The 25,104-nt window shown below is 57.5% G+C and overlaps 8 protein-coding genes across 8 annotated transcripts; 5 read left to right on the top strand and 3 right to left on the bottom strand.

The window, feature by feature from the left end:
• Positions 1 to 1,755: 1,755 nt before the first annotated feature.
• Positions 1,756 to 2,178, bottom strand: SLS55_001495 (uncharacterized protein; the record flags this gene model as incomplete). The annotated part of the gene is made up of 2 exons (XM_066772989.1): positions 1,756 to 1,860; positions 1,918 to 2,178. 2 exons carry the CDS (start codon positions 2,176 to 2,178, stop codon positions 1,756 to 1,758), a joined length of 366 nt encoding a protein of 121 aa, XP_066635556.1.
• A 494-nt stretch (positions 2,179 to 2,672) lies between these two features.
• Positions 2,673 to 4,502, top strand: ARO8_2 (Aromatic/aminoadipate aminotransferase 1; the record flags this gene model as incomplete). The annotated part of the gene is made up of 3 exons (XM_066772988.1): positions 2,673 to 2,678; positions 3,113 to 4,170; positions 4,220 to 4,502. The coding sequence occupies 3 exons, from the start codon at positions 2,673 to 2,675 to the stop codon at positions 4,500 to 4,502; spliced, it is 1,347 nt and encodes a 448-aa protein (XP_066635555.1).
• Positions 4,503 to 5,339: 837 nt separating this feature from the next.
• SLS55_001493 (uncharacterized protein) lies at positions 5,340 to 7,281 on the top strand (the record flags this gene model as incomplete). Its single annotated transcript, XM_066772987.1, has 4 exons — positions 5,340 to 6,494; positions 6,590 to 6,937; positions 6,996 to 7,080; positions 7,136 to 7,281. 4 exons carry the CDS (start codon positions 5,340 to 5,342, stop codon positions 7,279 to 7,281), a joined length of 1,734 nt encoding a protein of 577 aa, XP_066635554.1.
• Positions 7,282 to 9,285: 2,004 nt separating this feature from the next.
• SLS55_001492 (uncharacterized protein) lies at positions 9,286 to 10,187 on the top strand (the record flags this gene model as incomplete). Its single annotated transcript, XM_066772986.1, has 2 exons — positions 9,286 to 9,291; positions 9,495 to 10,187. 2 exons carry the CDS (start codon positions 9,286 to 9,288, stop codon positions 10,185 to 10,187), a joined length of 699 nt encoding a protein of 232 aa, XP_066635553.1.
• Positions 10,188 to 10,862: 675 nt separating this feature from the next.
• Positions 10,863 to 11,657, bottom strand: SLS55_001491 (uncharacterized protein; the record flags this gene model as incomplete). Its single annotated transcript, XM_066772985.1, has 2 exons — positions 10,863 to 11,395; positions 11,483 to 11,657. 2 exons carry the CDS (start codon positions 11,655 to 11,657, stop codon positions 10,863 to 10,865), a joined length of 708 nt encoding a protein of 235 aa, XP_066635552.1.
• Positions 11,658 to 12,825: 1,168 nt separating this feature from the next.
• On the top strand, positions 12,826 to 13,245 carry SLS55_001490 (uncharacterized protein; the record flags this gene model as incomplete). Its single annotated transcript, XM_066772984.1, has 1 exon — positions 12,826 to 13,245. The coding sequence occupies one exon, from the start codon at positions 12,826 to 12,828 to the stop codon at positions 13,243 to 13,245; it is 420 nt and encodes a 139-aa protein (XP_066635551.1).
• Positions 13,246 to 14,007: 762 nt separating this feature from the next.
• Positions 14,008 to 17,617, bottom strand: KIP1 (Kinesin-related motor protein; the record flags this gene model as incomplete). The annotated part of the gene is made up of 2 exons (XM_066772983.1): positions 14,008 to 17,121; positions 17,174 to 17,617. 2 exons carry the CDS (start codon positions 17,615 to 17,617, stop codon positions 14,008 to 14,010), a joined length of 3,558 nt encoding a protein of 1,185 aa, XP_066635550.1.
• An 843-nt stretch (positions 17,618 to 18,460) lies between these two features.
• Positions 18,461 to 24,757, top strand: SLS55_001488 (uncharacterized protein; the record flags this gene model as incomplete). Its single annotated transcript, XM_066772982.1, has 9 exons — positions 18,461 to 18,518; positions 18,571 to 20,087; positions 20,697 to 21,908; positions 21,955 to 22,351; positions 22,489 to 22,664; positions 22,719 to 22,879; positions 22,928 to 23,420; positions 23,475 to 23,888; positions 23,993 to 24,757. 9 exons carry the CDS (start codon positions 18,461 to 18,463, stop codon positions 24,755 to 24,757), a joined length of 5,193 nt encoding a protein of 1,730 aa, XP_066635549.1.
• Between the last annotated feature and the right edge of the window lie 347 nt (positions 24,758 to 25,104).

Below are 25,104 nucleotides of genomic sequence, written 5' to 3'. Positions count from 1 at the left end.
ACGCACGCTGAATCCCTGTCCCTTATGCCGGATGTTTTAAGGTTGGGGTGTGAGTAAGCTTGGCGACGCACGATCCAGCGGAGGGTGGGCCGGGATTCCTAGGGACCGGAGATAGAGTATGCTTGGCCTTCTGGGCAAAGCACTTCCCGTTTACGTGCAAGCCACAGATAATCCCACCGCGGAGCAGCGGTGCGATTTTGCGACATTCGTGGGATTATTCGACAGTGGGATCCGGCCCGCATCGCGCTGGATTTGGCCCTATAGCTACAGGCCCACCCGCCGATATGAGAGAGCTCTTTCGGCATTAACAGGCCTCAAATCCGGAAAGGCGCCAGGGGCGAATTGTCCAGAGCGTGTGCCGTTCCCGCGGAGGCGTTTGTTTATAGCCGGCGCTCAGACCCAGCGGGCGCTCCCTGCGACGAGCCATAGGCTTGGCAGGTTTTATCCGGTAACCCGCACCGCAGCCGATGCCGGGCGCGACTGGAACGGGATGCTGAGCTCACGGACGCGGCATCGGCCTGCTACGACGAATAATGCCGAAGACGCCCCATCCGCTCGGCAGCCGTGTAGCCAACCCTGTTCTCCGCGAGTGAAGAAAAGGGAGAAACATAGAAATAGAAGGACGCGCCCAGCGGCGGAACCCGTCCAGCAAACGGTTCTATCCATCACCGGCCTGCCCCTGCCAAGTGTTTGGTGGGTGGATGGCCTGTGAAACATCAACGACTTTCCTGAAACAGGGTGGGGGAAGGCTCCGAACGACGGCCGATGGCAGCGCTTGCCTTCGATGCATCGGACGCCAAAATTGAAAGTAGGAGCGCAGTAAAGGGAAGGTGGTGTCTGCCGGGAAAACAATCTGCTATGCGCCATGATAGAGCCATCATCATCAGCGAAGCCCGTGTTCGCAACCGCTTTTAGGCGGATTCGTCATGCGGGTCCAATAATGGGGCTGAGTCGGCATAAGACGCCAGAATGACGAAGATCCGTCGTGCAGGAAATGGCAGCAAAGCCGGAGCCGGAGGCCTGAGGGCATCAGGAATAGGTTACAAGATGGGAGACGTCGGTGATTCTGCATGGAGAGTAAGCTCGCTCGCTTCCTGCCGCTCCCGCATGTCTAGAAGGGACTCCAGATACCGTGGTAATCAGTGGGCCTGCTTGAGAGAGAAGTGCTGTGAAGCATCTCCCGACGGCCGATCGTTATGACGGTTGGTGCGACTCCGTCTCTTTCTGGAAGGAGCTCCATGGAAAGGCATCGTCGCACAAGAGAAGTTAAAGTGCCGGTGCTCAAGAAGAAGCTCAGTTTGTTGTGATGAGCCACAGAGCGGTTCACTGCCTATTTTTAGCGACATATTCCTTCGGGCTAGCCTTCTTTGAATTACTCGGTTGTCTGTGTGATCAGCAGGTGAACAACTCAACGGCCTCGACCTAGAAAATCCAGTTACGATCTTAAGAGTCCGGGTCATCTGAGGAGTCAGTCACAGACTACCGACACATCCAATTCACATACTGTAGATGAACAGATATGCTTCGGCGACGTAGTGTGGCTGTGCATCTATCACTCCAATCCACTACCACCGTATTCGTAGTCGTCGGGGCTGGGCTTGAACTCTGAGGGATTGATTTATTCTAGATCGTCTAGCGGACAGCGTTCAGAAGTAGCGCTTCAGTATTCAAGGCGCGTCGGTATATCCGCAGCAGATTGTTCCTTGTCATGCAATTCATTGCGTCGTAATGGATGCGTCGGTCTCGTGCCGGAGTTCAAGCGGAAGCTCCGATGAAGACGGCCATTGCCTTCACCGTGTTGCCGTCGTGAGCCTTCAGAAGCTCGGTCGCTTTAGGCTTGGTCAACTCCAACTGCTCGACCTGCAAACGAAGCGCGTCAGCAGCTGCACGCGAAGCCTAAAGCGACGGGGCCTGTACCAGCAGCGTCACATCTGCAGGATCGACCTTGACGGCCTTCTTGACTTCCTGCGCCTTGTTCTGCTCCTTCACGTCGAGGTTCTTCATAGCCTTACCCAGAGCCTCTGTGTCGACGTTCTTCTTCGGGGCGCCGTCGTCGTCGCGCTGGGCGGCGTCCATGGTCGACATGGCCGCCTGGGCCTTGCGATCCTCGGCGGAGGCGGGGGCGGGGGGCTGCTCGGCGCCCTCGTGCACGCCAGCGGGCTGCGGTTCCTCGGCCATTGTGCGATACGGAGTCGGGTGGTCGAGCGGGAAGGTTGTTGGACGGGTTGAGCTCGCAGCAGACGGGCGCGGCCACAGCTAGCGAGCTGCGGCTTGCATCGGCACGCCAACCCATGGCTGGTCGCGGCCGGCGCTCCGTCATGCCACGGTCCACCTTCCCAGCTTCCAGTCATCCAACCAATTCTTCTTCGCAACTCCCTTTCTTCCGCACTCTGCTTCTTGTTGAGCTCGCTTCTCCTCCGGAACTCGGTTGTTTGCGTCAAACATCTCTCAGCTGCCCGGCTGCGCTGCGTGTCTGCGTCTCGCGGGGCGCGCATATCCGAGTCAAGTCCAGCATTCCTGGCACCCACCACCAAGGTACCACGCTTTCCTTCAGCCTCCTCTGTTTCTTCAGCTGCTATAACTTCCCACATGCACCTGTCACTTTTCGTTCACCTCTGCACGGCGTGCTCTCCCTGTTTCCCTCCAAGGCATTCCCCTCGCTTGTTCTGACCATGCCTGTGCTCTGCCTGCACTCGTTTGCAGTCCCTCTTGCGTTCGTCTTTCTTCTGGTTATTGTGTGGCGCGAAGTCCGCAAGGCCCGCGCGCTTTACGAGTCTCTGCACCCTTCCGAGAAGACAGTCGCCCTCGCCATCTGTCGGGCCGCGCGTGGAAGAGAGGAAGATATAGGCTTCGAGACACACGTACAGCTGAAGACTTCTTCTTCTGTTTGATTTCGCTAACCCCGGCGCAGGACGAGAAGGCCGAAGTATCCGCGTGGAGCAACGCGAGTCCTGTCTACAAGCACGTGCGGAAAGACTCGAGGCTTGACTAGCCTCTTGACCTGGAAATGACCAATTCGACCAACGGTGCCGCGGCTGAATGGAACCCGTCATGTATGCCTGCCTGATATCGTTGAGGGATCGTTCTGACTCTCGTAGCCTGGCGCTCAAAGCCCATCGTGCAAGCCATCAGCTATCCAGACCCCACTGGCCTTGATCCAGCGCTTGCCAAGCTTCGCAATGTTCCGCCAATTGTGACGCCCACTGAGATCACGAAGCTCCGTACCCACCTTAAGCGTGTTGCTCTTGGCGAGGCCTTCTTACTTCAGGGTGGAGATTGTGCCGAGCTCTTTTCCTACTGCCAAGATGGCGCCATTGATTCCAAGATCAAGCTCCTGCTCCAAATGTCGCTCGTCCTAATTTGGGGCTCCAACAAGCCGGTCGTCCGTATCGCACGCATGGCAGGCCAGTACGCCAAGCCGCGCTCAAGCGCTATGGAGACGATCGACGGCGTTGAGATGCCAAGTTTTCGTGGTGACATTCTGAACGGCTTCCCCCAGGACCAGCGGAATCCGGATCCTGACAGGCTTGTACAGGCCTACTTCCACTCCGCTGCCACGTCCAACTATGTCCGGGCACAGCTGTCCAGTGGCATCGCTGACCTGCATAATCCATTTGATTGGAGCCTCGGCCACGTTGGGGACGACAAGCTGCAAGCGCAGTACTCAAAGATCGTCAGCAGCATCACCGAGTCGCTACGCTTCATGCGCACCATTGGCGCTGATACTGCCGGCCAACTGGAGACTGTCGAGCTATACACTAGCCATGAAGGTCTTGTGCTTGAGTACGAAGAAGCTCTTACGCGCCGTCTTCCTCGGCCAAGGAATGCTGGAACTCGAACCCAAGTCCCTCCCAGCGACGACGGCAAGGCTTGGTACAACACGTCTGCACATTTCCTCTGGGTCGGCGATCGCACCCGCCAATTGACGCACGGCCACGTGGAATACTTCCGTGGAATCGAGAATCCTATCGGCATCAAGGTCGGGCCTTCGATGAAAAATGAGGAGCTCATCGAGCTTCTGGACATCGTTAACCCGGACAAGGAGATCGGGAAGGTTACTCTGATCACGCGCTATGGTGAGGACAAGGTGGAGAAGATGCTCGGTGGACACATCGAAGCGGTGCGGAACAGCGGCCACGTCGTAGTCTGGCAGTGCGATCCTATGCATGGGTAAGTTCGGATATGTCTAGAGCATTACCACTGCTAACAACAAACGCAGCAACACGCGTTCTACCGAGTCGGGCATCAAGACCCGTCACTTCTCTTCCATTCTCTCTGAAGTTGCTTCCGCCCTCAAAATCCACCAACAGCTGGGATCCTTCCTTGGCGGTGTGCACCTTGAGCTTACCGGTGACGCAGTCACTGAGTGTCTTGGCGGCAGCGAGGGTCTTGGGGAAGATGATCTGAGCTTGAACTACACGACTTACTGCGACCCGCGCCTGAACGAGAAGCAGGCTCTCGAGCTGGCTTTCTTGGTTGCTGGTCATTTCCGGGGAAAATAGAGCAGTAAGTGAGCGTTGACGTGCATTGAGGAATCTTGTATGGAGCGAAGAGACACTGCTGTAATTTCATTCGTCAAAAATCCTGGCTTCGGGTTTTAAAAGTTCATTTAGTAGGGAAGGACAATAAAAGTATGATAACTTCCGAACTGGGAAATTCGTGGTTGCTAAGGGCGCACAGTTCATGCGAGAAGTCCTGCAGGCTGAGAACCAGAAACAGCCGCAGCGATAACGGTGCAAATATTGCAAGCTGTGTACAAGCCGAAGTCGAGCAATGCTGATAGGCCGATGGCGGAATTCCCGCCGCTCTTCGGCTCGCATCCTTGCATCGCCCGTACCTGCACCACCTAGGCCTTGTCAAGCGTCACTGGCTGACACCCAAGGCTTGGCCGATACGGTTAGTAGGATCTCACACAGAGCACGGAGAAGCAACGCAGTCCCAATCAGAAGGCTGGGGATCTCTTTGGAAGCAAAAGACGTACAAAGCCGTCGGCTGTACCTGCTGGAACGGGAAAGGAGCTTGGGCCCGCCATGTTATCTCCCCCAGCGCTTTGACTATCAAAGCCTCAAACCCCACTATACGGCCTTGTGGAACACATTGCGGGAGCCGGTGTTATCAATCAACTGCTACCTCGTCTCCCAGTCGCCGCTATGCCGAACCTTCAAATAACTCCACCGCCCTGTTGCTCGCTACGCACTCTCACATCATTCCCCCACCGCCATCTCTCGCATTGACCAGCGACAACACCCTGACCCTTTTACCGCATACACCTTCCTTTTACTACTACTGTTACTACTACACACACACACATCACACGCCTCCCCTACCTACCCACCACCATGGCAACACCAGTCCCCATCCCCAACGGCAAGCCGTGGCAAGAAGTCGCAACCGCCCTGCAAGCCCGCCGTGCCGCGACCCTGGCCGCCGTGTCGCCGCCGCTCCCGGCCCTCCCCGCCACGCTGCCCCGCAACACGACGGCCCTGCCCTCGCAGCTCCTCACCGCCGACGAGGTCTCCATCACCGAGACGCCGCCGGAAGCCCTCCTCGCCTCCCTCGCCTCGGGCGCCCTCAGCTCCACCGCCGTCACGCGCGCCTTCCTCCGCCGCGCCGCCCTGGCCCAGCACGCGACCAACTGCGTCACGGAGCTGCTGCCCGCGCGCGCGCTGGCCCGGGCCGCCGCGCTGGACGCGCACCTGGCCGCGCACGGCAAGCCCGTCGGGCCGCTGCACGGGCTGCCCGTGTCGGTCAAGGAGCACATGGCCATGCAGTTTGCCGACGACGACGGCGAGCCGCTGACGACGAACGCGGGCTTCTGCGCGTGGGCGGGGCACGCGCCCAAGCAGCAAGCGCTGATCCTGGACGTGCTGTGGGCGGCGGGCGCCGTCTTCCACGCGCGCACGACGCAGCCGCAGACGCTGATGCACCTGGAGACGTCGAGCAACATCTACGGCGTCACGACGAACCCGTTCAACGGCGCGCTGACGAGCGGCGGCTCGTCGGGCGGCGAGGGCGCGCTCGTCGGCTTCCGCGGCAGCCCCCTCGGCGTCGGCACCGACATTGGCGGCAGCGTGCGCAGCCCGGCCGCCAACTGCGGCGTGTGGGGCCTGCGGCCGACGGCGCACCGCCTGCCCAACGCGGGCGGCGTCGGCACCATGAAGGGCCAGGAGCAGGTCGTGCCGGTGATTGGCCCGCTGAGCACGAGCTTGGAGGGCGTCAAGGTGTTTGCCAAGACGTTGGTCGACGCGAAGCCGTGGCTGAGGCAGGCCGATCTGGTGCCGATGAGGTGGCGGGATGATGAGGAGTGGCTGCCGAGGGATGGGGAGGGGAAGAGGAGGTTGAAGGTCGGCGTCATGTGGGACGATGGGGTCGTGAGGCCCCATCCGCCGGTGCTGAGGGCGATGAAGGAGCTTGTGGATAAGCTTAAGGTGGCCGAGGGGGTTGAGGTAGTTGAGTGGACGCCGTATAAGCATGACCTTGCTTGGGAAATCATTGTAAGTTCTCTTGTTTTTCCGCCTCCTTGAGCGGGATTGTTTCGTGGTTGGGATACCAACTCCGCCTTCGATTGCGACCTGACAGTGATGCCTAGGCAAGTCTATACTTCAGCGACGGTGGCAGGGAGGAGGCGGCAGCAATCGACGCTTCCGGCGAACCGTGGCGGCCTCTCTCCACGTTCATCTTGAAGGAGAATCCCTACGTACCCAAGGAACCGTACCCGATCACCGAGGTCTGGCGCCTCACAAGAATGCGCGAGCAGTACCGCACAGATTACTCGGCGCACTGGAACGCCACGGCGACGAAGGACGACGGGTCGGATATGGTGGATGTCATTCTCTGCCCGGTCGGACCGGGGGCTGCACCGCCGATTGACAACGCAAAGTACTGGGGCTACACGAGCCAATGGAACCTGCTGGACTACCCGTCGCTCTCTTTCCCGGTGAGTGGCACACTGGATCGAGCGTCATGCGAGGACAACGCATGCTAATCTGCAGCAGGTCACGGAGGTGGACCCCGCAATCGATGTCAAGGACGAAACCTACCAGCCACGCAACGACCAGGACGACTTCAACCACAAGCTTTGTATGCTTCTTATTGCACCCACTTGTCTGCAACTTTGCTGATTCCTGTGATACAGATGAGCCCGAGCTCTACCGAGATGCACCGGTAAGTCTGCAATTGGTGGGCAGGCGTTTCGAGGACGAGAAGGTATTGCAGGCCATGGAGTACATCGTCGAGAAGACAGGTGTGCCTTTCGCCGGCTTCGGTGTGAAGAAGGTGTAGAGAATAGAGTGGTCCGAAGAAAGCCCATTTAGAGTTGGAATGTATTAGATTGGCGACGTGATACTCTTAGCCCGGCGGCCCACTTCCGGAAGCGGAAGACTTACGCGCCGTCCGCGGCCAAGCTGTCATGACGGCGGCTGCATGTCATGCTGCCGCAGTGCCGGGAGTCAGGCGCCTTCAAGAATCAAGTCTTGATGACTTAGCGCTGTCGTTATTCCCGGCGGCAGGCGCTGTGTTACCATGTCCTAGTACATAGCCGTCTCGGCCAACCACGCAGGCTCACGTATAGCTGGATAGAGAGACAATATGATGGGACTGGACACAGCACATGCGGCCCAAAGCCCGTTGCTGCACCGGGGCCTACCCAAACAAGCACTCACCGTTCCAGCTCCTCTCCCATGTTCGACGCTCCAGCGGCGAGGGTCAAAGCACAGTATGCCCCGTCGCGGGGTGTTCGGCGTCGGTGTCACGGCTGCGTCAGTATCGCGGTTTGCCTAATCGGGCAATCCCGCACCACATCCCGCCGCCGTCGAGCAGCCGTCGGATAGTTGGTCTCTTCTCCTTTTTTTTTTTTTTCCTCCTCCCTTTCTAGTGGGGAGGGGAGCGTGCATTTCCTGTCATGGCAATTGGTGAGAGGAGGATGAAGGCCGTGTCACGACATTGTTGTTGTTGCTGTCCACGCCCGGGAACCAGATTCGGCATCCCGGACGGGTAGTAGCTTGAGCTCCATCCGTTCCCTCTTTTCTAAGCTGCGGTGGTGGCTTGGGGACGAGCAAGGGGGGCAATCGACGGCGCTTTGGTTCTCTTTCGCTGCACCTGTGCTGACGGCCCAGACGGAAGAGCGGGAGGCGGCGAGGAGTAGTGAGGCTAGCTTTACTCGTGCGCGGCAAGATATATAAAGCAATGGCCACCCCTTGGGACTTTGAGAAAGGTCGCTCCTGCAATTGACTTTGCTGACCTCGAGCATCGCTTGTGTTGTTTTCAGGCTGTCCTCCCCCTTGCGTTGATCTTGACTGCACGCGATCTACACAACCTTCTCTAGTAGCGCATCCGCCAGAGCGGGCAAGCAGAGAACACATTCCTCGCTCCCACCCCGCTCCGTAGAGGTGCGGCTATCAATTTTCCTATGCTGTCACACCACCTTCTCACAAACACGTCTTTTGCAGCCGATTGCCATCCCTCCGTCCTCGCAAGGCCACTACTATCCGCAGGGCGCGTATTCGAACGATTTCCCAAAAGAGTAGTCCCGCCGATCCCCAACGCACGCATCAAGGAACCATGACGATCAATCTCCTCCCCCGCGCTCTTCTCCGCACCACCTCGTCGCTTCTCCTTACCCCGCGCCCCGCAACAGCAGCAGCAGCAACAACAACAAAAACGAGAACAACAACAACAACAACAACAACCGCATCGTCACCGAAAACAGCAACCGCAACCGCAACCACCCGCCGCAGCTTCTCCGCCTCCGCCCGCGGCGCCCGCAGCAGCAGCAGCAGCAGCAGCGTCACCGGCACAGGGAGCGGGATCAGCGGATCAAAAGATGGAAAAAATGAAGACGACGACGCGGCGGCGGCGCCGCCGGCGCCGGCCGCCGACAAGGCCAGCACGGCGACGGCGTACCTGGGGACGCGGAAGCGGCTGCCCGAGTTCAGCCTGCGGGACAAGGTGGTGCTGGTGTCGGGCGGCGCGCGCGGGCTGGGGCTGACGCAGGCCGAGGCCTTGTTGGAGGCCGGTGCTACTGGTGAGTTTTGTTTTTCTTTTCCTCTACTTCTTCTTCCTTTTTTTTTCTTCTCCTCTCTCTCGTTCCCTCTTTTCTTTCCTTTTCTTCTTTTGTTTGGTCTGTTTCGTTGTTTTCCTTGGGTGGCTTTTGTGAGGAGGGGGGGTTATGGTAGGTTAAAGTGGAGGAGAGAAAGAGATTTGTATATATATGTATATGTATACTAGTGCTTTCTTTTCCTCACCATGGCACAACACCACACGCACCCTATTGGTGTGCACACTCCCATGCTTGTAGGAAAGAAAGAAAGAAAGAAAGAAAAAAGAGAAAAGAGAGACAGAGAAAGGAAGCACAACCAACCAGCCAACCAACTAACAACGCCCCTCCCTCCCCAACAGTCTACGCCCTCGACCGCCTGCCAGTCCCCTCGCCCGCCTTCGCCCCGATCCAAGAGCGCGCGCGCACATCGCTGGGCACGAGCCTGCACTACCGGCAGGTCGACGTGCGCGACGTGGCCGGGCTGAACGACGTGGTAAAAAAAATCGGCGACGAGCGCGGGCGGCTGGACGGGCTCGTCGCGGCCGCCGGCATCCAGCAGGAGACGCCCGCGCTCGAGTACACGGCCTCGGACGCGAACCGCATGCTCGAGGTCAACGTCACGGGCGCCTTCATGATCGCCCAGGCCGCCGCCAAGCAGATGATCCGCTTCGGCCGCGGCGGCAGCATCGTCCTCATCGCCAGCATGAGCGGGACCGTTGCGAATAGGGTCTGTACTTCTCTTTCTCTCTCTCTCTCTCTCTCTCATCTCACCCACCCTTCCCCTCCCCATCATCAACACTCGATCGAATCTGACAACGGGGCATTCACTCACCAGGGCCTCATCTGCCCGGCCTACAACGCCAGCAAAGCGGCCGTGATCCAGCTCGCGCGCAACCTGGCGTCCGAGTGGGGCGCGGCGCACGGCATCCGGGTCAACACCATCTCGCCGGGCTACATCGTCACCGCCATGGTCGAGGAGCTGTTCGCGCGCTTCCCCGAGCGCCGCCGCGACTGGCCCGCCCAGAACATGCTCGGCCGCCTCAGCGGGCCCGAGGAGTACCGCGGCGCCGCCGTCTTCCTCGTCAGCGACGCCAGCAGCTTCATGACCGGCGCCGACCTGAGGATGGATGGCGGGCATGCGGCGTGGTGAGGAAAGAGAGGAGAGAGAGGAGGAAGGATTGAGGGGATGGAGAAGATGGAGGATTGAAGGTTTCCAGGATTCCTTTTTTTTTTTTCTCAGTAAAAATCGTCGTTGAGCGAGGCGCTTGGTATAGTATGTATGTACATGTCGAACGCACAGAACTCCTCTAATTAGTAACAAACGTGCCCCACCTATATCAATAGCTGTTCAAACGTCATTTAGCCCTTTGCCGTTGAGTAGGGGTAGGTGCTGCATATGATGCTTCTTCATTGACGACGCACCAAAGGTTTGAAAGTCGGGTTGTTCGTTGATTTTTTTTTTTTCCACCAACAGGGTTCGACAGGAGCAGGAGCCGCAAACTGCGATTCTTCCGAGCTCGATGGCCACGAACGACGGTTGGGACATCCACAGGAAGATCGAATGATCGCTTGTACTTAGCCCAGCAAAGCCCAAGCCAGACCATACCATCCTCCGACAGTCAGGAAGGTTCATCTCCGCGAGCAGCCGATATTCCGACTTACGTTACTCCCGTCCGCAGTAGTGGAGCAACCCTTCCACACCGATCTCTCCGACATCGGGGGTCGCAGTCGCAGCCCACACCCCCCACGCCCTCTCTCCACACCCACCTTCCCCACAACTCAGCCAGCCAGCCAGCCAGCCAGCCCAAAGGTGCTTCACTCCTCCTCACACCGCCTCCACCACCCCCCTCGGCCCCAGCTTCCCCACCACCCCCTCCCTCAGCCCCAACTGCCGCTCAATCTCCCCCGCCGGCCTTCCCCTCCGATCCCTCAGCACCAACACCTTGCGCAGCTCCACCACGTCCAAGAAACTCCTGCCGCCGCCCCTGCTCGTGCCCAGGTCCGCAAACTCCCGTTCCGCCTCGCCGGCCAGCCGGTCGCGCGCCGACAGGATCGTCAGCGCGGGGTTGTGCGTGCGCGGCGGCATCATGGCGGAGGCGAAGCCCGAGGGCGGGCCGTAGGGGTTGGGCCCGGTGGAGAAGTCGGGGAGGTTGCTGGTGTCGCGCGGAGTAGTAGTGTCGTGGCGGCGCGACGACGTGGGCGGCATGGTGGCGTTGGTCGTCGTGCTGGGCTCGGGCGGCTGCCGGCGCGGCTCGTAGGGCGATGTTGATGAGTTGGATGTGTAGGGGTTGGCGTCGACGGGGCCGAGGGAGCGGAGTTGGGCGGCGAAGGCCGGGTCGGCGGCGTCGTGGTTGATGGCTGTTGTTGTTGTTGTTTTTGTTTTAGTGAGGGTGGAAGATGGAGAGGTGGAGAGGTGGATGTGCATGTTTTTTTGCGCGTACGTACCTTCGTTTCTTGTCTCGCTGACTTGCGGCTGCGGGCGCACGGTAGGTCCTGGCTGCGAAGCGCGGCCGGCTGGTGCGGGCTTGGGGGCGTTGGTCGTGGCCTTGGAGGCGGCTGTGGGGTAGACGCGTGCGGCGTTGTTGGCGGCGCGGGACGCCTTGGATGCGGAGGAGCCCATTGCGGCGACGTGGAATGTGCAGGTGTGCGGAGGAAGCAGAACGGCGGAGAGGAGGGTGGAGGCAAAGGTCGATGACGCGGGAAAGTGCATGATCCTGGGCGGGCCCAAGCTTCCTGCATAATCCGTTTGCACTTGGCTCCCATTGGCCCGTTGCTCAACATCTGTTCAAACGAGTTTACCTTTCCCATCCTCTTCCTCCATGAATACAATACAGGACTACGTGGTACCTCGAAGCTTTGGTTGAATTTTTTTGGGGTGCAATTCTCAAGTGTATTTCTGTCCAGTGATCTGCTTCGGTTCCTCATATTGGAGGAAGTATAGATTATATCTTCACAAAAGAAATTGACCCTCACACACAGATAGTGCAAGATTCTTAGGGATAGTTGAATCCAAGATCTCGACGTGTTTGTGCGGTTTTCAAAGTTGCGTCTTTTTCCGGGTATTGGGTTCGATTGCGAACATAGCATGTCGTTGATGGGGGTATTGAATCCAACAAGCAAAAAAGCAAAAAAGGCACCCTCGAAGCTGATGCTGGACAAGTCTCGAACTTGGCGCAGGAACCGAAGTATGACACCAAGCCCGGATCGAACCCAGACCCTTGTTAGGGCGTTGCAGCTCGAACAGGTAATCCATCAGATCACAAACCCCCGGATTTTGACGCTTTAGGGTTCTGGTGGCGATGTATAGAGCCGGAGCCTGCCTATCGCACTAACCATCTGTAGTTGAAAGGGGATCTTGCCGTCGCGGTTTGTATGTGGCAGGGTCGGATATTGCTTCCTTCATGGCGCCGTCACCTGGCTGCGACTCGCCCTTCGGTATTGTTGTCAGCCATTAGTGTTGACAATCAACTCATTGCAAGCTGTAACCCACTCACCCGCCACATCGCCTACCTTTCCACTCTTCTCGGTGGATGCTGCACATGCACGCAAGACCTCATCTTGGAATGCCACGTGAAGCACGCTTCAAACGCTCCTGGACATCACGCGCGCTCGTGTCCTGCTGCCGCTCTACACTCGAAGTGCTTCAAGAGGCCGTGTTAAGCGCGCAGTACAATCTCCACATTCACAACCCACCAAATGCAATCACTGCAGCATTCCACACGTATGTCGAGCGTCATATGGCGCTTCAATCGCAACCGCATCTCTCACAACAAGCAACATCGCAAACCATGTCACAACCGACCCTCCCTTCCACCCGACTCACCCACGCAAACTGGATTCGAGCAGCCGAGACAACTCTCGAGCGCCTGCAAGCCGACATCGACAAAGTCCACCGGCGCATCCTGGCCGATGCAGCCGCCCGAATCACCCTCGACAGCGATGATAGCGCTTCTTCTCACCTGCAAGCTCCGACCTGCAACCTGGACGAAGCCTTGACCAGGGAACGTATCCATGAGATCAACGGCCGCATCATGCAGTTGCTGCAGCAAGTCTGGTACGTCGAGTTGCATGACCTGTTTGACGAGCACATGAAAAGCGTCGGCTTGAAGATCATGGTGGCCATGCACGATTGGAAGGTGCTGAAGGACTCCATCGGGGAGAGCGCAGTTGCCGAGGATGATCGGGAGGTTAGCATTGTGGAAGAATAGTAAGCGATAGACAGAAGGGGGCGTTGCTGAAGAAGTCATGCGAGCTCTTATGAAAAAAGAATGGGGAAATGCAGAGGTGCTTTCTGGTATGTAACCACATGGTCCATGAATTGGGACGGTCAACATCTGGAATGAAAAATTAGCCAAAAGATGATCAAGTGAACGACGTTTGCACAAGTCACACGATCTTTGTTGTACAGTAGGTAATCTGAAAGGCAGTTTGACACCGTTTTGAGGGGCTTTGATGCAAGAAGTACATCGTCTGACCCCGAAACCTGTATCCCTGTCAGTAAAAACCACCTCATTGGCGTCGTACACAGGTCTCCAACCCGGCGATGGATACTTCCAGGCTGGCCCAAAACTCGTGAGAACACGCACATCATGCCAACCGCAAAGCTCAACATCACAAATAATCCGCAATCGATATTAACCGCCGATCCAATCCCATCCAGCTTATCGACAACGCCAATGAAACAAAGTCAGAAAGCTATCAACTCTCCGGGGGGAATTGTCCACCTGCTTGCCCAACTCCACACTAACGCAAAGAAACCCCTACCCAATGAATGACACAACCATCCAGCCGATCAATCACGGCAGCCCACAAAGGAAATGTGCCAAAGGGAGCGAAACGGCGAGGAGTCTCATCCGACAACCCCATGACATCAGCCAAAAACGCCGTGAGCCTCCACTCAACCCACGAATGCCATCAACACTTGACCCGAAATACAAAATGAACAACCAACATCACCCAACCAATCTTATTTACGCGGCACCGCCTTGGCTCCTCAACCTCCGCCCACCTCCACCAACACCAACGCTTTTACTGAAATCCTGGCCCACTTGCGGCAGGTTCTCTCTATCATCCACGCCCTGCGCGCCGGCGACAGTCATCCGATTTTGCTTCTTCTTCATCGGCAGCTTACTCTCCGTCTTTTCTGAGTAATGGCGTTTGAGCGGCGGCGCAGCCGCTGCAAGCGTTGGGGAGCCAATATTGAGCGCGACGGTAGGCGGGGCGGATGCCGATTCTGTCGTCGAAGAAGGATTAATGGTGTTGGGGTCTAGTTCGCGGAGCCCGCCGGTGACGCTGCTATCGCTGGCGGCGCTGGCAGGACGAGTAGAGGCGGTAGGGACGGTAGTATCGGCATGGTCTTCGTCTGTGGGCGGAGCGGCGTCGGTGAAGACCATGCGCTTCTGGGGCGAGGCGGTGGTGGAGCGGCTGGAAGAAGCCTTGCCCCGGAGCTTGGCGAGGAAAGAGTCCTGGGCTTCGGTGCGCGGAAGTGTGGTCGGGTACGTGTATTTCGAAACCTGCGGAGTCTGGCCGGTGGGCGCATATTCTTGCAGAGCCTGTTGCTCGATCTCCTGCCGAAGCGTTCTGAGAGGACCGCGGATTTCTCCATCTTCGGCCAGCAGAGGCAAGGTAGCTTGCAGAGTCGCTGTCTTGGCCTCCATGTCTGAGCTGACATCCTGGATGCGAGAGAAAGACGTGTTGAAGTGCTCGCCGATGTTGATGTAGGAAGCCTGGACGTTGGACGTCAAAGCAGAAAGAGACTCAGTGTGGGTGGTGTGATGAGCTTCATTCTGTTCCCGAATACGGGCCACAATGTCATCAAGCGAGTGAAGCTGCGAGTCCATGTTCTCCATTTGGCTGTTGACGATCTTGACCGTCGACTCATGCACCGAGGCCGTGGTTTGGCGAAGAGATTCGGTGTGCTCGTTTGCACTTGCGAAGTCAGCCTTGATCTTGGTCTTGACATTCTCGCGGGACTTGACGACGCCGCCGACCAAGTCAGACGCCTTGTTAGTCCATCCATCCATGTTCGTGTTGTAGGTCTCCGTGGCCGTCTCGAAATTGGTGTTGGCGGTATCAAGATCCTTGCCGACGTTGGCGATACGATCGGCCAGACGCTGCTCCTGAGCAGCTGCAGTCGAGTTGATCAGGGCAGCCATCTGAGCAAGAAGCTCCTCACGCTCGGCAGCAGCCTTCTGCTTCTCCTCTTCAACAACCGAGACCACGCTCGTTTGAGCAGCTTTGTTGGCCGCAAGGACCTCCATATTGGCTGCGGACATGTGCTTTCGGAGAGTGTCGACCTCGGTGTGTTGCTCGTTCAGCTGTTTGATAAGGTCGTCAAAGGTGCCCTTAAAGTCTCGGCCCAGAGCCGCATAAGATGCGTGAAGCTGCGTGTGGAAAGCCTCAATCTCGGTCACAATGCCCGCCGAAATTCTCTCTGCAGCTGCAGAAAGGTCATTCAAGCCAGCACCAACCTTCTGCTTGACCTCCTCACGCAGAGTTTTGATCTCCTCCAACACTCCGTTCAAGTCTTCTTTCGACTGGGCCGTCTGCTCGTTGACTTCCTTCTCTGATTGTTCGAAAGCTGCCATCTTTTCGGAAAGGAACGCCTGGGAGACTCCGAGCTTCTCTAGCTCATCTTGCACGAAGCCCTGCATCCGAGAAGCAAGGCCGGCCATGAGATCTTCCTGGTGAGACTGGAAGCCAGAAATACGCTCGTCAACCATGTTCGTGGTGCTGGAGACTTGAGCCTGGGAAGAGCCCCATTGCTGGAGGTTGGTTGCGTGGAGATCGGATCTGCGGCGAAGCTTGGAGTGCAGCCCACCAATGTCAGAAGTGGTCTTTCCAAGGGTCGAGATAAGATCTTGACCAATGTTGGCGAGCTCTTCCTCGGTCTTTGCGTGAGCTTTCCGCAAAGCAGCCTCCTCGGAAAGACTCTGCCTGGTGTGCTCCAATACAACTTCGGTCTTGTCCAAGATGCTCTTCGTGCCGTCCAAGATAGCTTTGGTCGCTTCATTGTCCTTCTTGAGCGAGGTGAGACTGGTTGTGAGATTGAACAGTTCCTGGACCTTGTTCCGGAGATTGGTTTCCATCGTCTCAATCTTGTCCTTTTGCTCATCAACCAGAATCCTTCTCGATTCGCTCTCCGTGGTAAGTTCCTCGTATGTTTCCGTAGCAAGGTAGACACCATTGCGTTGTCTCGTAGCAATGAGCTCCATCTTCAACTTCTCGATCTCAGAAGTGAATTCTTTGAACAAGGTCTTCTTCGAAACCATTTGGTTGATCTGAGGCTTGTTGCGAATATTCTTCGCGCGGAATGCATAGTCCAGGGTAGAAATGGTCTCCTCGAGATTACTCTTCGCCGGAGAAAGCGTAGCAATGATGCAGGTCTTCGTCCGACCGCCCAGGGAATCTTGCAGCAGCCGAGTCAGCTTGGACTCGCGGTAGGGAATATGCGAGCTCTTTTCGACCAAAGCATTGATGACACGTCCCAAAGTAAGCAAGCTTTTGTTGATCAAGCCAGCCTCTGCCGCACGCTTGTTCTCCGCTCCACTGCGCTGGATGTTTTCACTGCCAGCCAAGTCAACCAAGTTCAGTTTCCCTGCGCTGACAAAGTCTTCTCCAGTCTCGGTCGTGCGCTTCAAGTAGACGGTGATGGTGAAAACGGTATGACTCCGAGAACTCAAGTCGTTACACTTGGTGGCGGCGACCTGCCGCTTGTGACTGCCTTCGCGGAGCAGTTTGATTCCCTTGGATGCGTTGTTGATATGTGACTCCTCCATGCCTTGGACCATGGTTGCCGAGTGGCCCTTCTTGCTATTGTCTTCGTACAGCTTCAGCTTGATGTTATCGTCTGTAGCTAGCAGATCGCGAAGTTCCTCATTGTAAAGCTCGATGAAAGAGCACTTGACGGAGTTTTCGCACTCGTCGCCCTCGAGCTTTCCGAACAAGGCATGCAACACACGAGGAACGATACCGGCGGCGTCGGGCAATGGCAGCGTTTGGGTGATATCACCGGACATGGTGTAGGTCTTTCCAGTACCGGTCTGGCCGTAGGCAAATATTGTGCAGTTGAAGCCGTTCAGAACCTGCAGTTGTCAATAGGCGGCGAGCGGTAGCGCTTGCAGCGGCAGCACTCACATCATCTAAGATGGGTGCAACGACCTCGTCAAAAACCATCTGCTGGTCTGCAGCTGGCGAGAAAACCTTGTCGAAGCTGTAGGTCTTGTTGCTCAGGGCACTAGGGCCCATAGAGAGCTCGACAGTGGAGCCCTTGACTCCATTAGTCGAGACGACGACGCCGCTGTTTTCGCGGATTTCTCTGTCATTGCGGCCTCTGCAGCGCACGACGACATTGATGTTGGTGTCTGCTCTCGCGTCGAAGTCGCGCTCCTTGCGCTTGCGCGAATCGGGCGACCTGTTGCGAGTAGCATTTGTGGCGACGGATGCGACAGACTCGGCGGGCGAGGCACGACCGGATGGTGTGCCGGCCTGAGCACGCAGGGCTTGAAGATTGCGCGAAGTGGGAGGGCGCATGGAGGTCATCCTGCCGGCGGGTGGGCCAGGTCTGGGGGGACCTGCCATTGCAAATTGTCGAGGGAGCGTGGTGGGGATAGGCTATGGGTGTTAGTATCGCGGCTGCAGTGTCGGAGAGTGCGGAGTTGCTGCGGGCGGGAAGCGACGACTTTGTTTTGGTGCACCCCAGCAGCGACTGCCGCTTTAGGCGAAAAGTAAACAGTCGCCCCGCCGATCGCCCACAACGCAACTCACCTGCGCGTGCGCTTAACTTGGTTGATTCAATATCTTCGAGTCGTCCTCAGCGTGCAATCGTCTTGCATCACTGAATAAGTGTCACAAACTGCCTGGGAGCATGGGCCGCAGGTCTGCAGCATCGACCGGCAGAACCCCGGCACGACTCGGCGGGCGCTCTAATCGATAAGCGGCCATGTCAGTGTCGCCGACCGCAACCGAGCGACGACATCATCGCTTTAAGCTCCAGCGCTGGCCTCCTGTCCCTCACAGACATCTTGGTGCTTTTTCTTGGTTTCGCGGAAGTTTCGGCGCTTGAATCAAGCGACGACGGCCCTCCACTACCGCGCAGACCGTCCCGCACGCATCCTGGGAGCTGATCAGTCGTTCCCCGCGGCCCTTGTCTTCCCTGCCGCAGGTTGGGAGCTCGCCAATCGTGGTTGCATCTCCTCCCGGCCAATATCGCGCCTCGACCCCCCGTGCCGCAGCTATCGCCAGCTTGGATCAGACAGATCTTGCGTTTGCAGCTGCGGATCTGGTTGGTTCCACCGTCGACAGGGTACTAGTGCGCGTGGACGTCGCACGTGGCCGACGTGTTGATAGGCGCGGGGCGTTCAGGGTCCCGCCTCTCACTCCCACGCCTCTTCCTCAACATCCCGACTGACGGCCCACCCCAACATGTCGAGTCCCCCGCCGTCCACGGCAATAACCCCAGGTCGCTCCCTGGGGTTCATCAGTGAGTCTGAGCTGCCACGCTCGCTGGGGCCTCAGGTGCTGACTGCTCTTAGCGCTGGGTGCCTCCCTCCATGACATCCTTACTCGAATCAAGGCCCAGCCTTCCGCCTATCCCAAAATCCAGATCCTGTTTGACCCCAAGTATCCGTTGCGCATCCCCGTCGTCATTACCCTGCCGGAGAACGGCATCCGCCTGCGTTTCGACGGCCCCGACCAACGCCTGCGGCTGATTGAGGTCACCGACTTCACAAAGACGAGGCTTAGCTACAAGAATACCGAGGTTGTGAAGGCCGGGGAGGGTGTTGTTGGTGCTCTGGGTGCGCAAGCTGGCCCGACGGGCCCGCGCTTCCGACACGTCTACGACAGGTTACTTGGCCCAACCTATGCCGGAGAGTATATCCCTCCCGCCGCCGACGATACCAAGGGTGTGGGAATATATGTCTTGTCGTACCCTGGAATCGCTTTCAACTTTCCTCTGCAAGCTTCCTCATGGTCTGCCGACAAGGATTTCGTCTCCTTGCTGTCGTCTCATGCTGCATCCGCTGCCACGTCCATGGCCATCTTCCACGGCGAGTCATGGTCCAAAGCGCGAGGCTCTCTGTTTACTCACATCCCTCCCTCCCCACGATCATTAGAGCTTGCAGCCAAGGCGAACGTTGGTGACGAGATTGAAGTTGCCAGAATCTATGGCGAAGGCCGCGTAGAGCTCGTCAGGCGTTCCAGTCCGCCGTTCTGGATCAACCTCAGCGAGACCACTCCGCAGGACCTAATCACCGAGTTGGGGCCGCCAGATGCAATTTATCGCAAGAACGACAACCGTCTTTCTATTCACGGCAATAAGCAGGATACTCTAGATGCTCTCAGCAACAGCGTTGGCTCGATAGCATATGGAGACGCGGAATCCTCGGACACGGATGATCACGAGTCGTTCACGGGCTCTGAACAGGAAGAATCCGAGGGATCTGAAGGTGGAAAGGACTATCTGGACACAGATGACTCGACGTCGGTGGAACACTTCTACAACTACTTCCACCATGGCTTCGACGTGCTTATTTCGCGGCCGACTACAATCTCTACTGCCTCGCCGACTTCACAACATGAGCCCCGCGAAATTCCCAAGGACTTTCCGAATTCCAGAGGTAATTTGGTTGCAACGAAAGTCATCTTCCACGGAAACGTGCCCGGGTCATACCCTTTCAATCGCCACAGACGGAGCCGCTGGACTCTGGAGCATGTTCCAACCGAGCTATACAGAGAGTCGCTCACGTCGGAGATGTCTTTCACGGACGTCAAAGGCCGGCTCTGTGAAGCTTTCAAGTCGGCGTGCGCGACGGAAGAGGAGGAACGCTCAATGCAGCGCGGGATGGTGTTGAACCGTGGCTGGGGCGACAGTCCAGGCAGCAGTTGCGAGCTCCTCGGGGGGTTTGAGGAAGCGACAAGCTCGCCGCTGCAGAAGAAGAAGGGGGCTTCTGGAGGAGCATCTGCAGCGCCAGCAGTCGACTCAACATTCGGCATCAGCGAGATCTTTGGCTTCCCGGGCTTGATCTTCGAAGTGCTGAAGAACGACACTGTCAGCACTCTGACAGTCATATGAGGCATTTCCTCGGATCTTCGTTCATTCAGGGCGTTTAGGCTGGGCGGTGGATACCCTGATTCTTTGGATTAAACATTTCAGCATGGCAGGCAGCTGCCTTCACCACAGCATACATGGAGTGGAAACATTGCATGATCTTTTGCATTGAGGAACATCTCTGGTACGGGTTGTTCGGATAGCATTAAAGTAATACTCCGAGGAGTTTCAATGACAGTATTCCCCAGTGATGGTGTTTCGGTGAGGATCAGCTTGTTAGATTGCTAGCAACGGCGCTAAAGCAAGCCACCCACCTCTGCAGCGAGTAAAGCGCATAGAGTGGCTGGGCCAACGCGCAGGAAATGACGGGCTGGCGACTAGTGCCCGCAGCTGCTCAGCTGCCTCATGGCCTCGATGGTTTCCAACCCTTCAACTTCGCACCCTTTCCGCGAAGCGTTGCCGGGATAGATACTTGAGTAGGCGGAGGGAAACTCGCAAATGATTATGTCCCGCCGCCAACCACCTCGTCCCTACTACAACAGCGCCTCATGCGCGCCCTACAGCCGCGACCACGGCGGCCGTCACATCACGCGCACGCGGCCGGAACAGCGTTTCGCAAGCACAATCGCAACGCCAGCAGTGGCACCGCTCGACGACGACACCCCCGAGTACCGCTACTACCAGCGCCGGCCGGCGGCCCGCAGCAGCGAATTCGACATCGACCTCGTCCCGACCACCACCACCACCACTCGCCGCCACGACCCCGAAATCTACCGCGTCGAACGTGATTACTACGAGTCCGCGGCCTATGGCGACGACGGCGATGACGACTACCACCACCGCCGGCACAGCGGTGCCAGCCGCTACCGCCGCGCACCACCACCACCGGTAGTCATCTCATCGCGCCGCATGCCCGCAGTACGCACGCGCAGCCGCGAAAGGATCATCGAGAGACGCCTGCCGCCGAGTCCCGTTTCTCACCACGTCGAGCGCGCCTCCTACACGTACCCGACAAACATCACGCAGCAGCATTACGTCAAGGTGCACGACGACTACGACTACGACCACCGTGGTCGTGGTCGTGGTGGTGGTGACGACATCCGCTTCGAACATGCCAGCCCGGCGATCCGCCGTCGACCTCCTCCTCCTCCTCCCCCTCCTCCCCCTCCTCCCCCTCCCCCCCCTCCTCCCGTTGCCTCGCGTGCCGATGCGCAGCCCGTTTTCTATGAAGCACCGGCCGAATTCGTTGGTGGGGGACGTGATGGGGGACGTGTGGAGGAGGTCGCGGAGGCGGCGGCGGTTTCGGTGTCGGACCTGGATGATGCGGGCGAGATTGCGGAGGAGGAGGAGGATCAGGGGGGCCGGTTGTTCACCAACTCGCCGGGGCCAGTAACGAGTGAGCCCGGGGGGTGGCTGGGGTACGAGGACCGTGAGGGGATGCGGTATGACGATTTTGCGCTGAGCAGGCGGAGGAAGGATGTTTTTGGGGTGCTTGCGGTGGGGGTGGGGGAAGAGGAGGAGGAGGAGGAAAAAGAAGAGGGGGACGGGGTTGGGAGTGATGAGGTGGATCGGGGAGAGGGAAAGGGAGAGGGCGTGAAGGGATTGGAGGCGACGGGTGAGAGGGACCGAACTGCGCGTGAGACGAGGTATAGGGTTTTGTTCTCGCGGTGGGCGGAGAATGGGAGTGGTGGCGAGGATCCCGTGGCGGAGATGGTGGTGGAGACGGAGAAGGGAGTGGGGGCGCGGGGAACGGCGGCGCGGAGGGGGTTGTTTGAGTGGGTGCATGTCAATCAGGATGTGATGAGTTTTGAGACTTTCACGGTGAGTGATGCGAGATACGCATGTGGCAGCAGCTGACAGTGCGAAGCGGCGTGTGGCGTCGGCAAGCAGGCTTGACCAGGCTGAGAAGAACTATGTCTCCAAGGTGCTGAGGGGCATCTCCAGGCAGTTTGAGAAGCCGCTGCTGACGCAAGACGGCATGCAAGGAAGGTGGATGATACCCAATTTTAACCAGGAGTTTGACGATTCTACCGACGCTCCCAGCGTCAATTTCATCTGCTTCCCTTTTTTCACCCTCGAGAAGTATGGACCACCCAGCCTTCCGGAGAACTCCAAAGCACATCCGAAAAGGACGTTGCTACAAACACTGTTCTCATCAGCGAGCCGAGCGCAAGATTTTCAGCAAGCTGTGGCTCAGCTACCGAACACGCCCAAAGACCATCTCTTCCACGTGCGTCAGCTTTGGGCTTTCATTGTGGATGATAGTAAGTTGTGTGTTTCTTTAGCTCTTTGTAATACTGAGGGGATTCGCGATGCCTTCATAGAATCTCCTCAAGTATCTGACATATATCATACCATGAACAAAACACGTCTCCGGAATTTCTACTTATTCGGATTGCAGAATTCATGATTACCTGTTCGAGCGAAGATCCATCTTCGATTGCCAAGGATTCGGTCATGATCACCTCGCAACCTTCGGCGGCCGATGCAGTGAAAACTGCACCAAAGTATATCGAGGTGTCTGATGAATGTATGAACGTATGGCTTCTTCCTTTAGAGAAGTGCAAGACGTGGTTTGTAAGTCACGCCAGCCGTGGTCGAATTGTGCTTGTATCTGATCAGGTGTTGCAGCTATTACACTCCAACTTTCTTGACACCATGCGTGACCAGGACATTGAAATCGGGTTCACGTACACCGTTACACTCGCGGACATAGTGGTGAACGAGGATGATTGGCCGAAAGTTTACGAAAAAGCACTACGAACGACAGTCCGCATCTGTATTCATAGAGGGTATGTCAATGCTGTATTCTCGCGTGACTTGGCTCATAGATTACAAAGGGCTAGCGAATATTCGCTGAAGATACGCACGGTCGCTGCTGGAGGCGACTATGACGATGACACCGATACTCTAATCTCCGAACCAACGACCGAGCCAGTAGAGTTTCCCGATTTCGAGCTCACCAAAGGCCACTTCCATGTCTTTACCTGGCTGGCTAGCCCCAGTAACGGTGAAGATGGCTCCATAAGCGCGGTCCGCCTGGCGAAAGCGCTGGAAGAAGTTCAGAAACTCCTCCTCAAAGAGAGCCATCCTGTTGATCGAAAGGGATACAGATCGGCTTTCATCGAGGGAAAACGAAACAAGCCTTCATACCGGTCCGTTAAAGATGCCTTGGAAGCGCTCCCCACCCCTACCAAAGAAGCACAGGATTGGAAGAGATCGGTAACGGGGTTTGCCAAAGACTTTGTGGACATATTCCAATTTTACCTTCCGCTGGATTGTCAGGCCCCGGCCGCAGCTTGCTTCTGGGCAGCGCTTCGTCGTATGCTTGATGTAAGAAATGTATCAGTCCTTGAATGCGACATTGTAGTGACTAACGGCGAGCAGAAACCAATTTCACAAGAAGACGGTTCTCAGTTTGAAGACCTTAGCAGGATCTCAAGTTACGCAAACCGCGTAAGAGACTTATCCAAAAGCATATCCGGTCTCGAAGTTCCCCTACCATCTAAAAGCAATCCTCCGGACAGGTTCGTCGTGGCCTGGATCCACACGTGTCTCGCAGTCTGCCACTGGAGACCTTCCGAGATGTCGGCGTTCAACCACCATCTTGAGCTCGCAGAAAGAGAGATGGTCAGTGGCCTGCCGAACTTCCTACGCAGTTTCCAAGATCAACCACTGGAGAAAAGGGCAGCGGCCATGCCTTTGGGTATATTAAGCTTGCTCACACAAGAGCTTCTGATGGATTGCACCGGCACGTGGCCTGATGTGTTCAATTCGTACCGAGACTACTACTACCTTCTGGTACGTCTTTTCATTACACCATTGCACTTCTCAACCCCACTTCCCACCCACCTCTCCCTCACCGTCCTCTCCCGACGCACAATCCCGTCCTGACAACAAGACAGAAACACCGCATCGACGACGACCCGCTCAACCGCGCGCACCAAAAGAGCATCAACGCATTCGCGCAAGAAATCGAAGCCATCACCGCCATCCTGACGCAGCAACTCACCGTCCTCAACGACTTCCGCCTCGCCCTCGACCAGCGCCGCGACCACTCCTCCTCCACCACCACCACCCCCTACTACTACGCCGTCGTCGCCCCCACCGTCCTTGACGCCGCCGCCGCCGCCGCCGACGCCAAGCTGCGCGGCTTCGCGGGCATGCGGCGCAACGCCGAGGCGCTGCGCGCCGCCAGCCTCGCGCAGATCGACTCCAACAAGGACCGCCAGGAGGCCGCCGTCTACGCCTTCACCGTCGTCACCATCGTCTTCCTGCCGCTGTCCTTCGTCAGCGGCTTCCTCGGCATGAACACGGCCGACCTCCGCGACATGCCGCACCGCCAGTGGGTCTTCTGGGCCGCCGCGCTGCCGCTGACTGCGCTTATCGTGTTGTTGGGCTTGCTGGGCGCGGGGGAGGCGGGGAATGCGTGGAGGTGGTGTGTGGGGTGGCTGTCGTTGCGGCGGAGGAGGGGGAGTCGTGGTGGTGGTGGGGGCCGGATGGGATCGGGGGGGAGGCGGGGTGCCGAGGGGCTGGGGTCGATGGCGTATGGGGAGAGGGTGGCGGCGGCGGCGGGGTGGAGGGATGATGGCGATGAGGAGGCGGCGGCGCCCAGGAGGACGATGCAGGGCGGCCTGATCAAAAGAAGGACGGTGACGCTGGGGAGGTAGGAGGGACGCGGAAATCTTCCTGCTTGGGTAGTAGGGGGTCCGTTATCTGGGCGGATTTGCGCGCGTCCAAGATTCGCGTTTATGTCCTGAGACTGGATTCAACTATCTGCATATATATGATGCGAGCCAGATGCGGGTGGCCTCGATTCTTTGGTCACCCGCTGCGGGAACCACGACGGACAAACATGTGTGTTGAATGCCTAAGATCATGCAAAACGTCAATACCACTGGAGAACCTGAACCAGTTCGATGATGCTAACGCCCACACAAATATACAACGAATGAGGGTATTTATCTAAACACGCGCTGACCATCATGAAACCCTAATCCTCAAACCCGCGTACACC

The sequence above is a fragment of the Diplodia seriata genome, assembly GCF_021436955.1.
Source record: "Diplodia seriata strain FDS-637 chromosome Unknown scaffold_2, whole genome shotgun sequence".
NCBI lineage: Eukaryota > Fungi > Ascomycota > Dothideomycetes > Botryosphaeriales > Botryosphaeriaceae > Diplodia > Diplodia seriata.
This window is presented reverse-complemented; position numbering and strand designations above follow the sequence as displayed.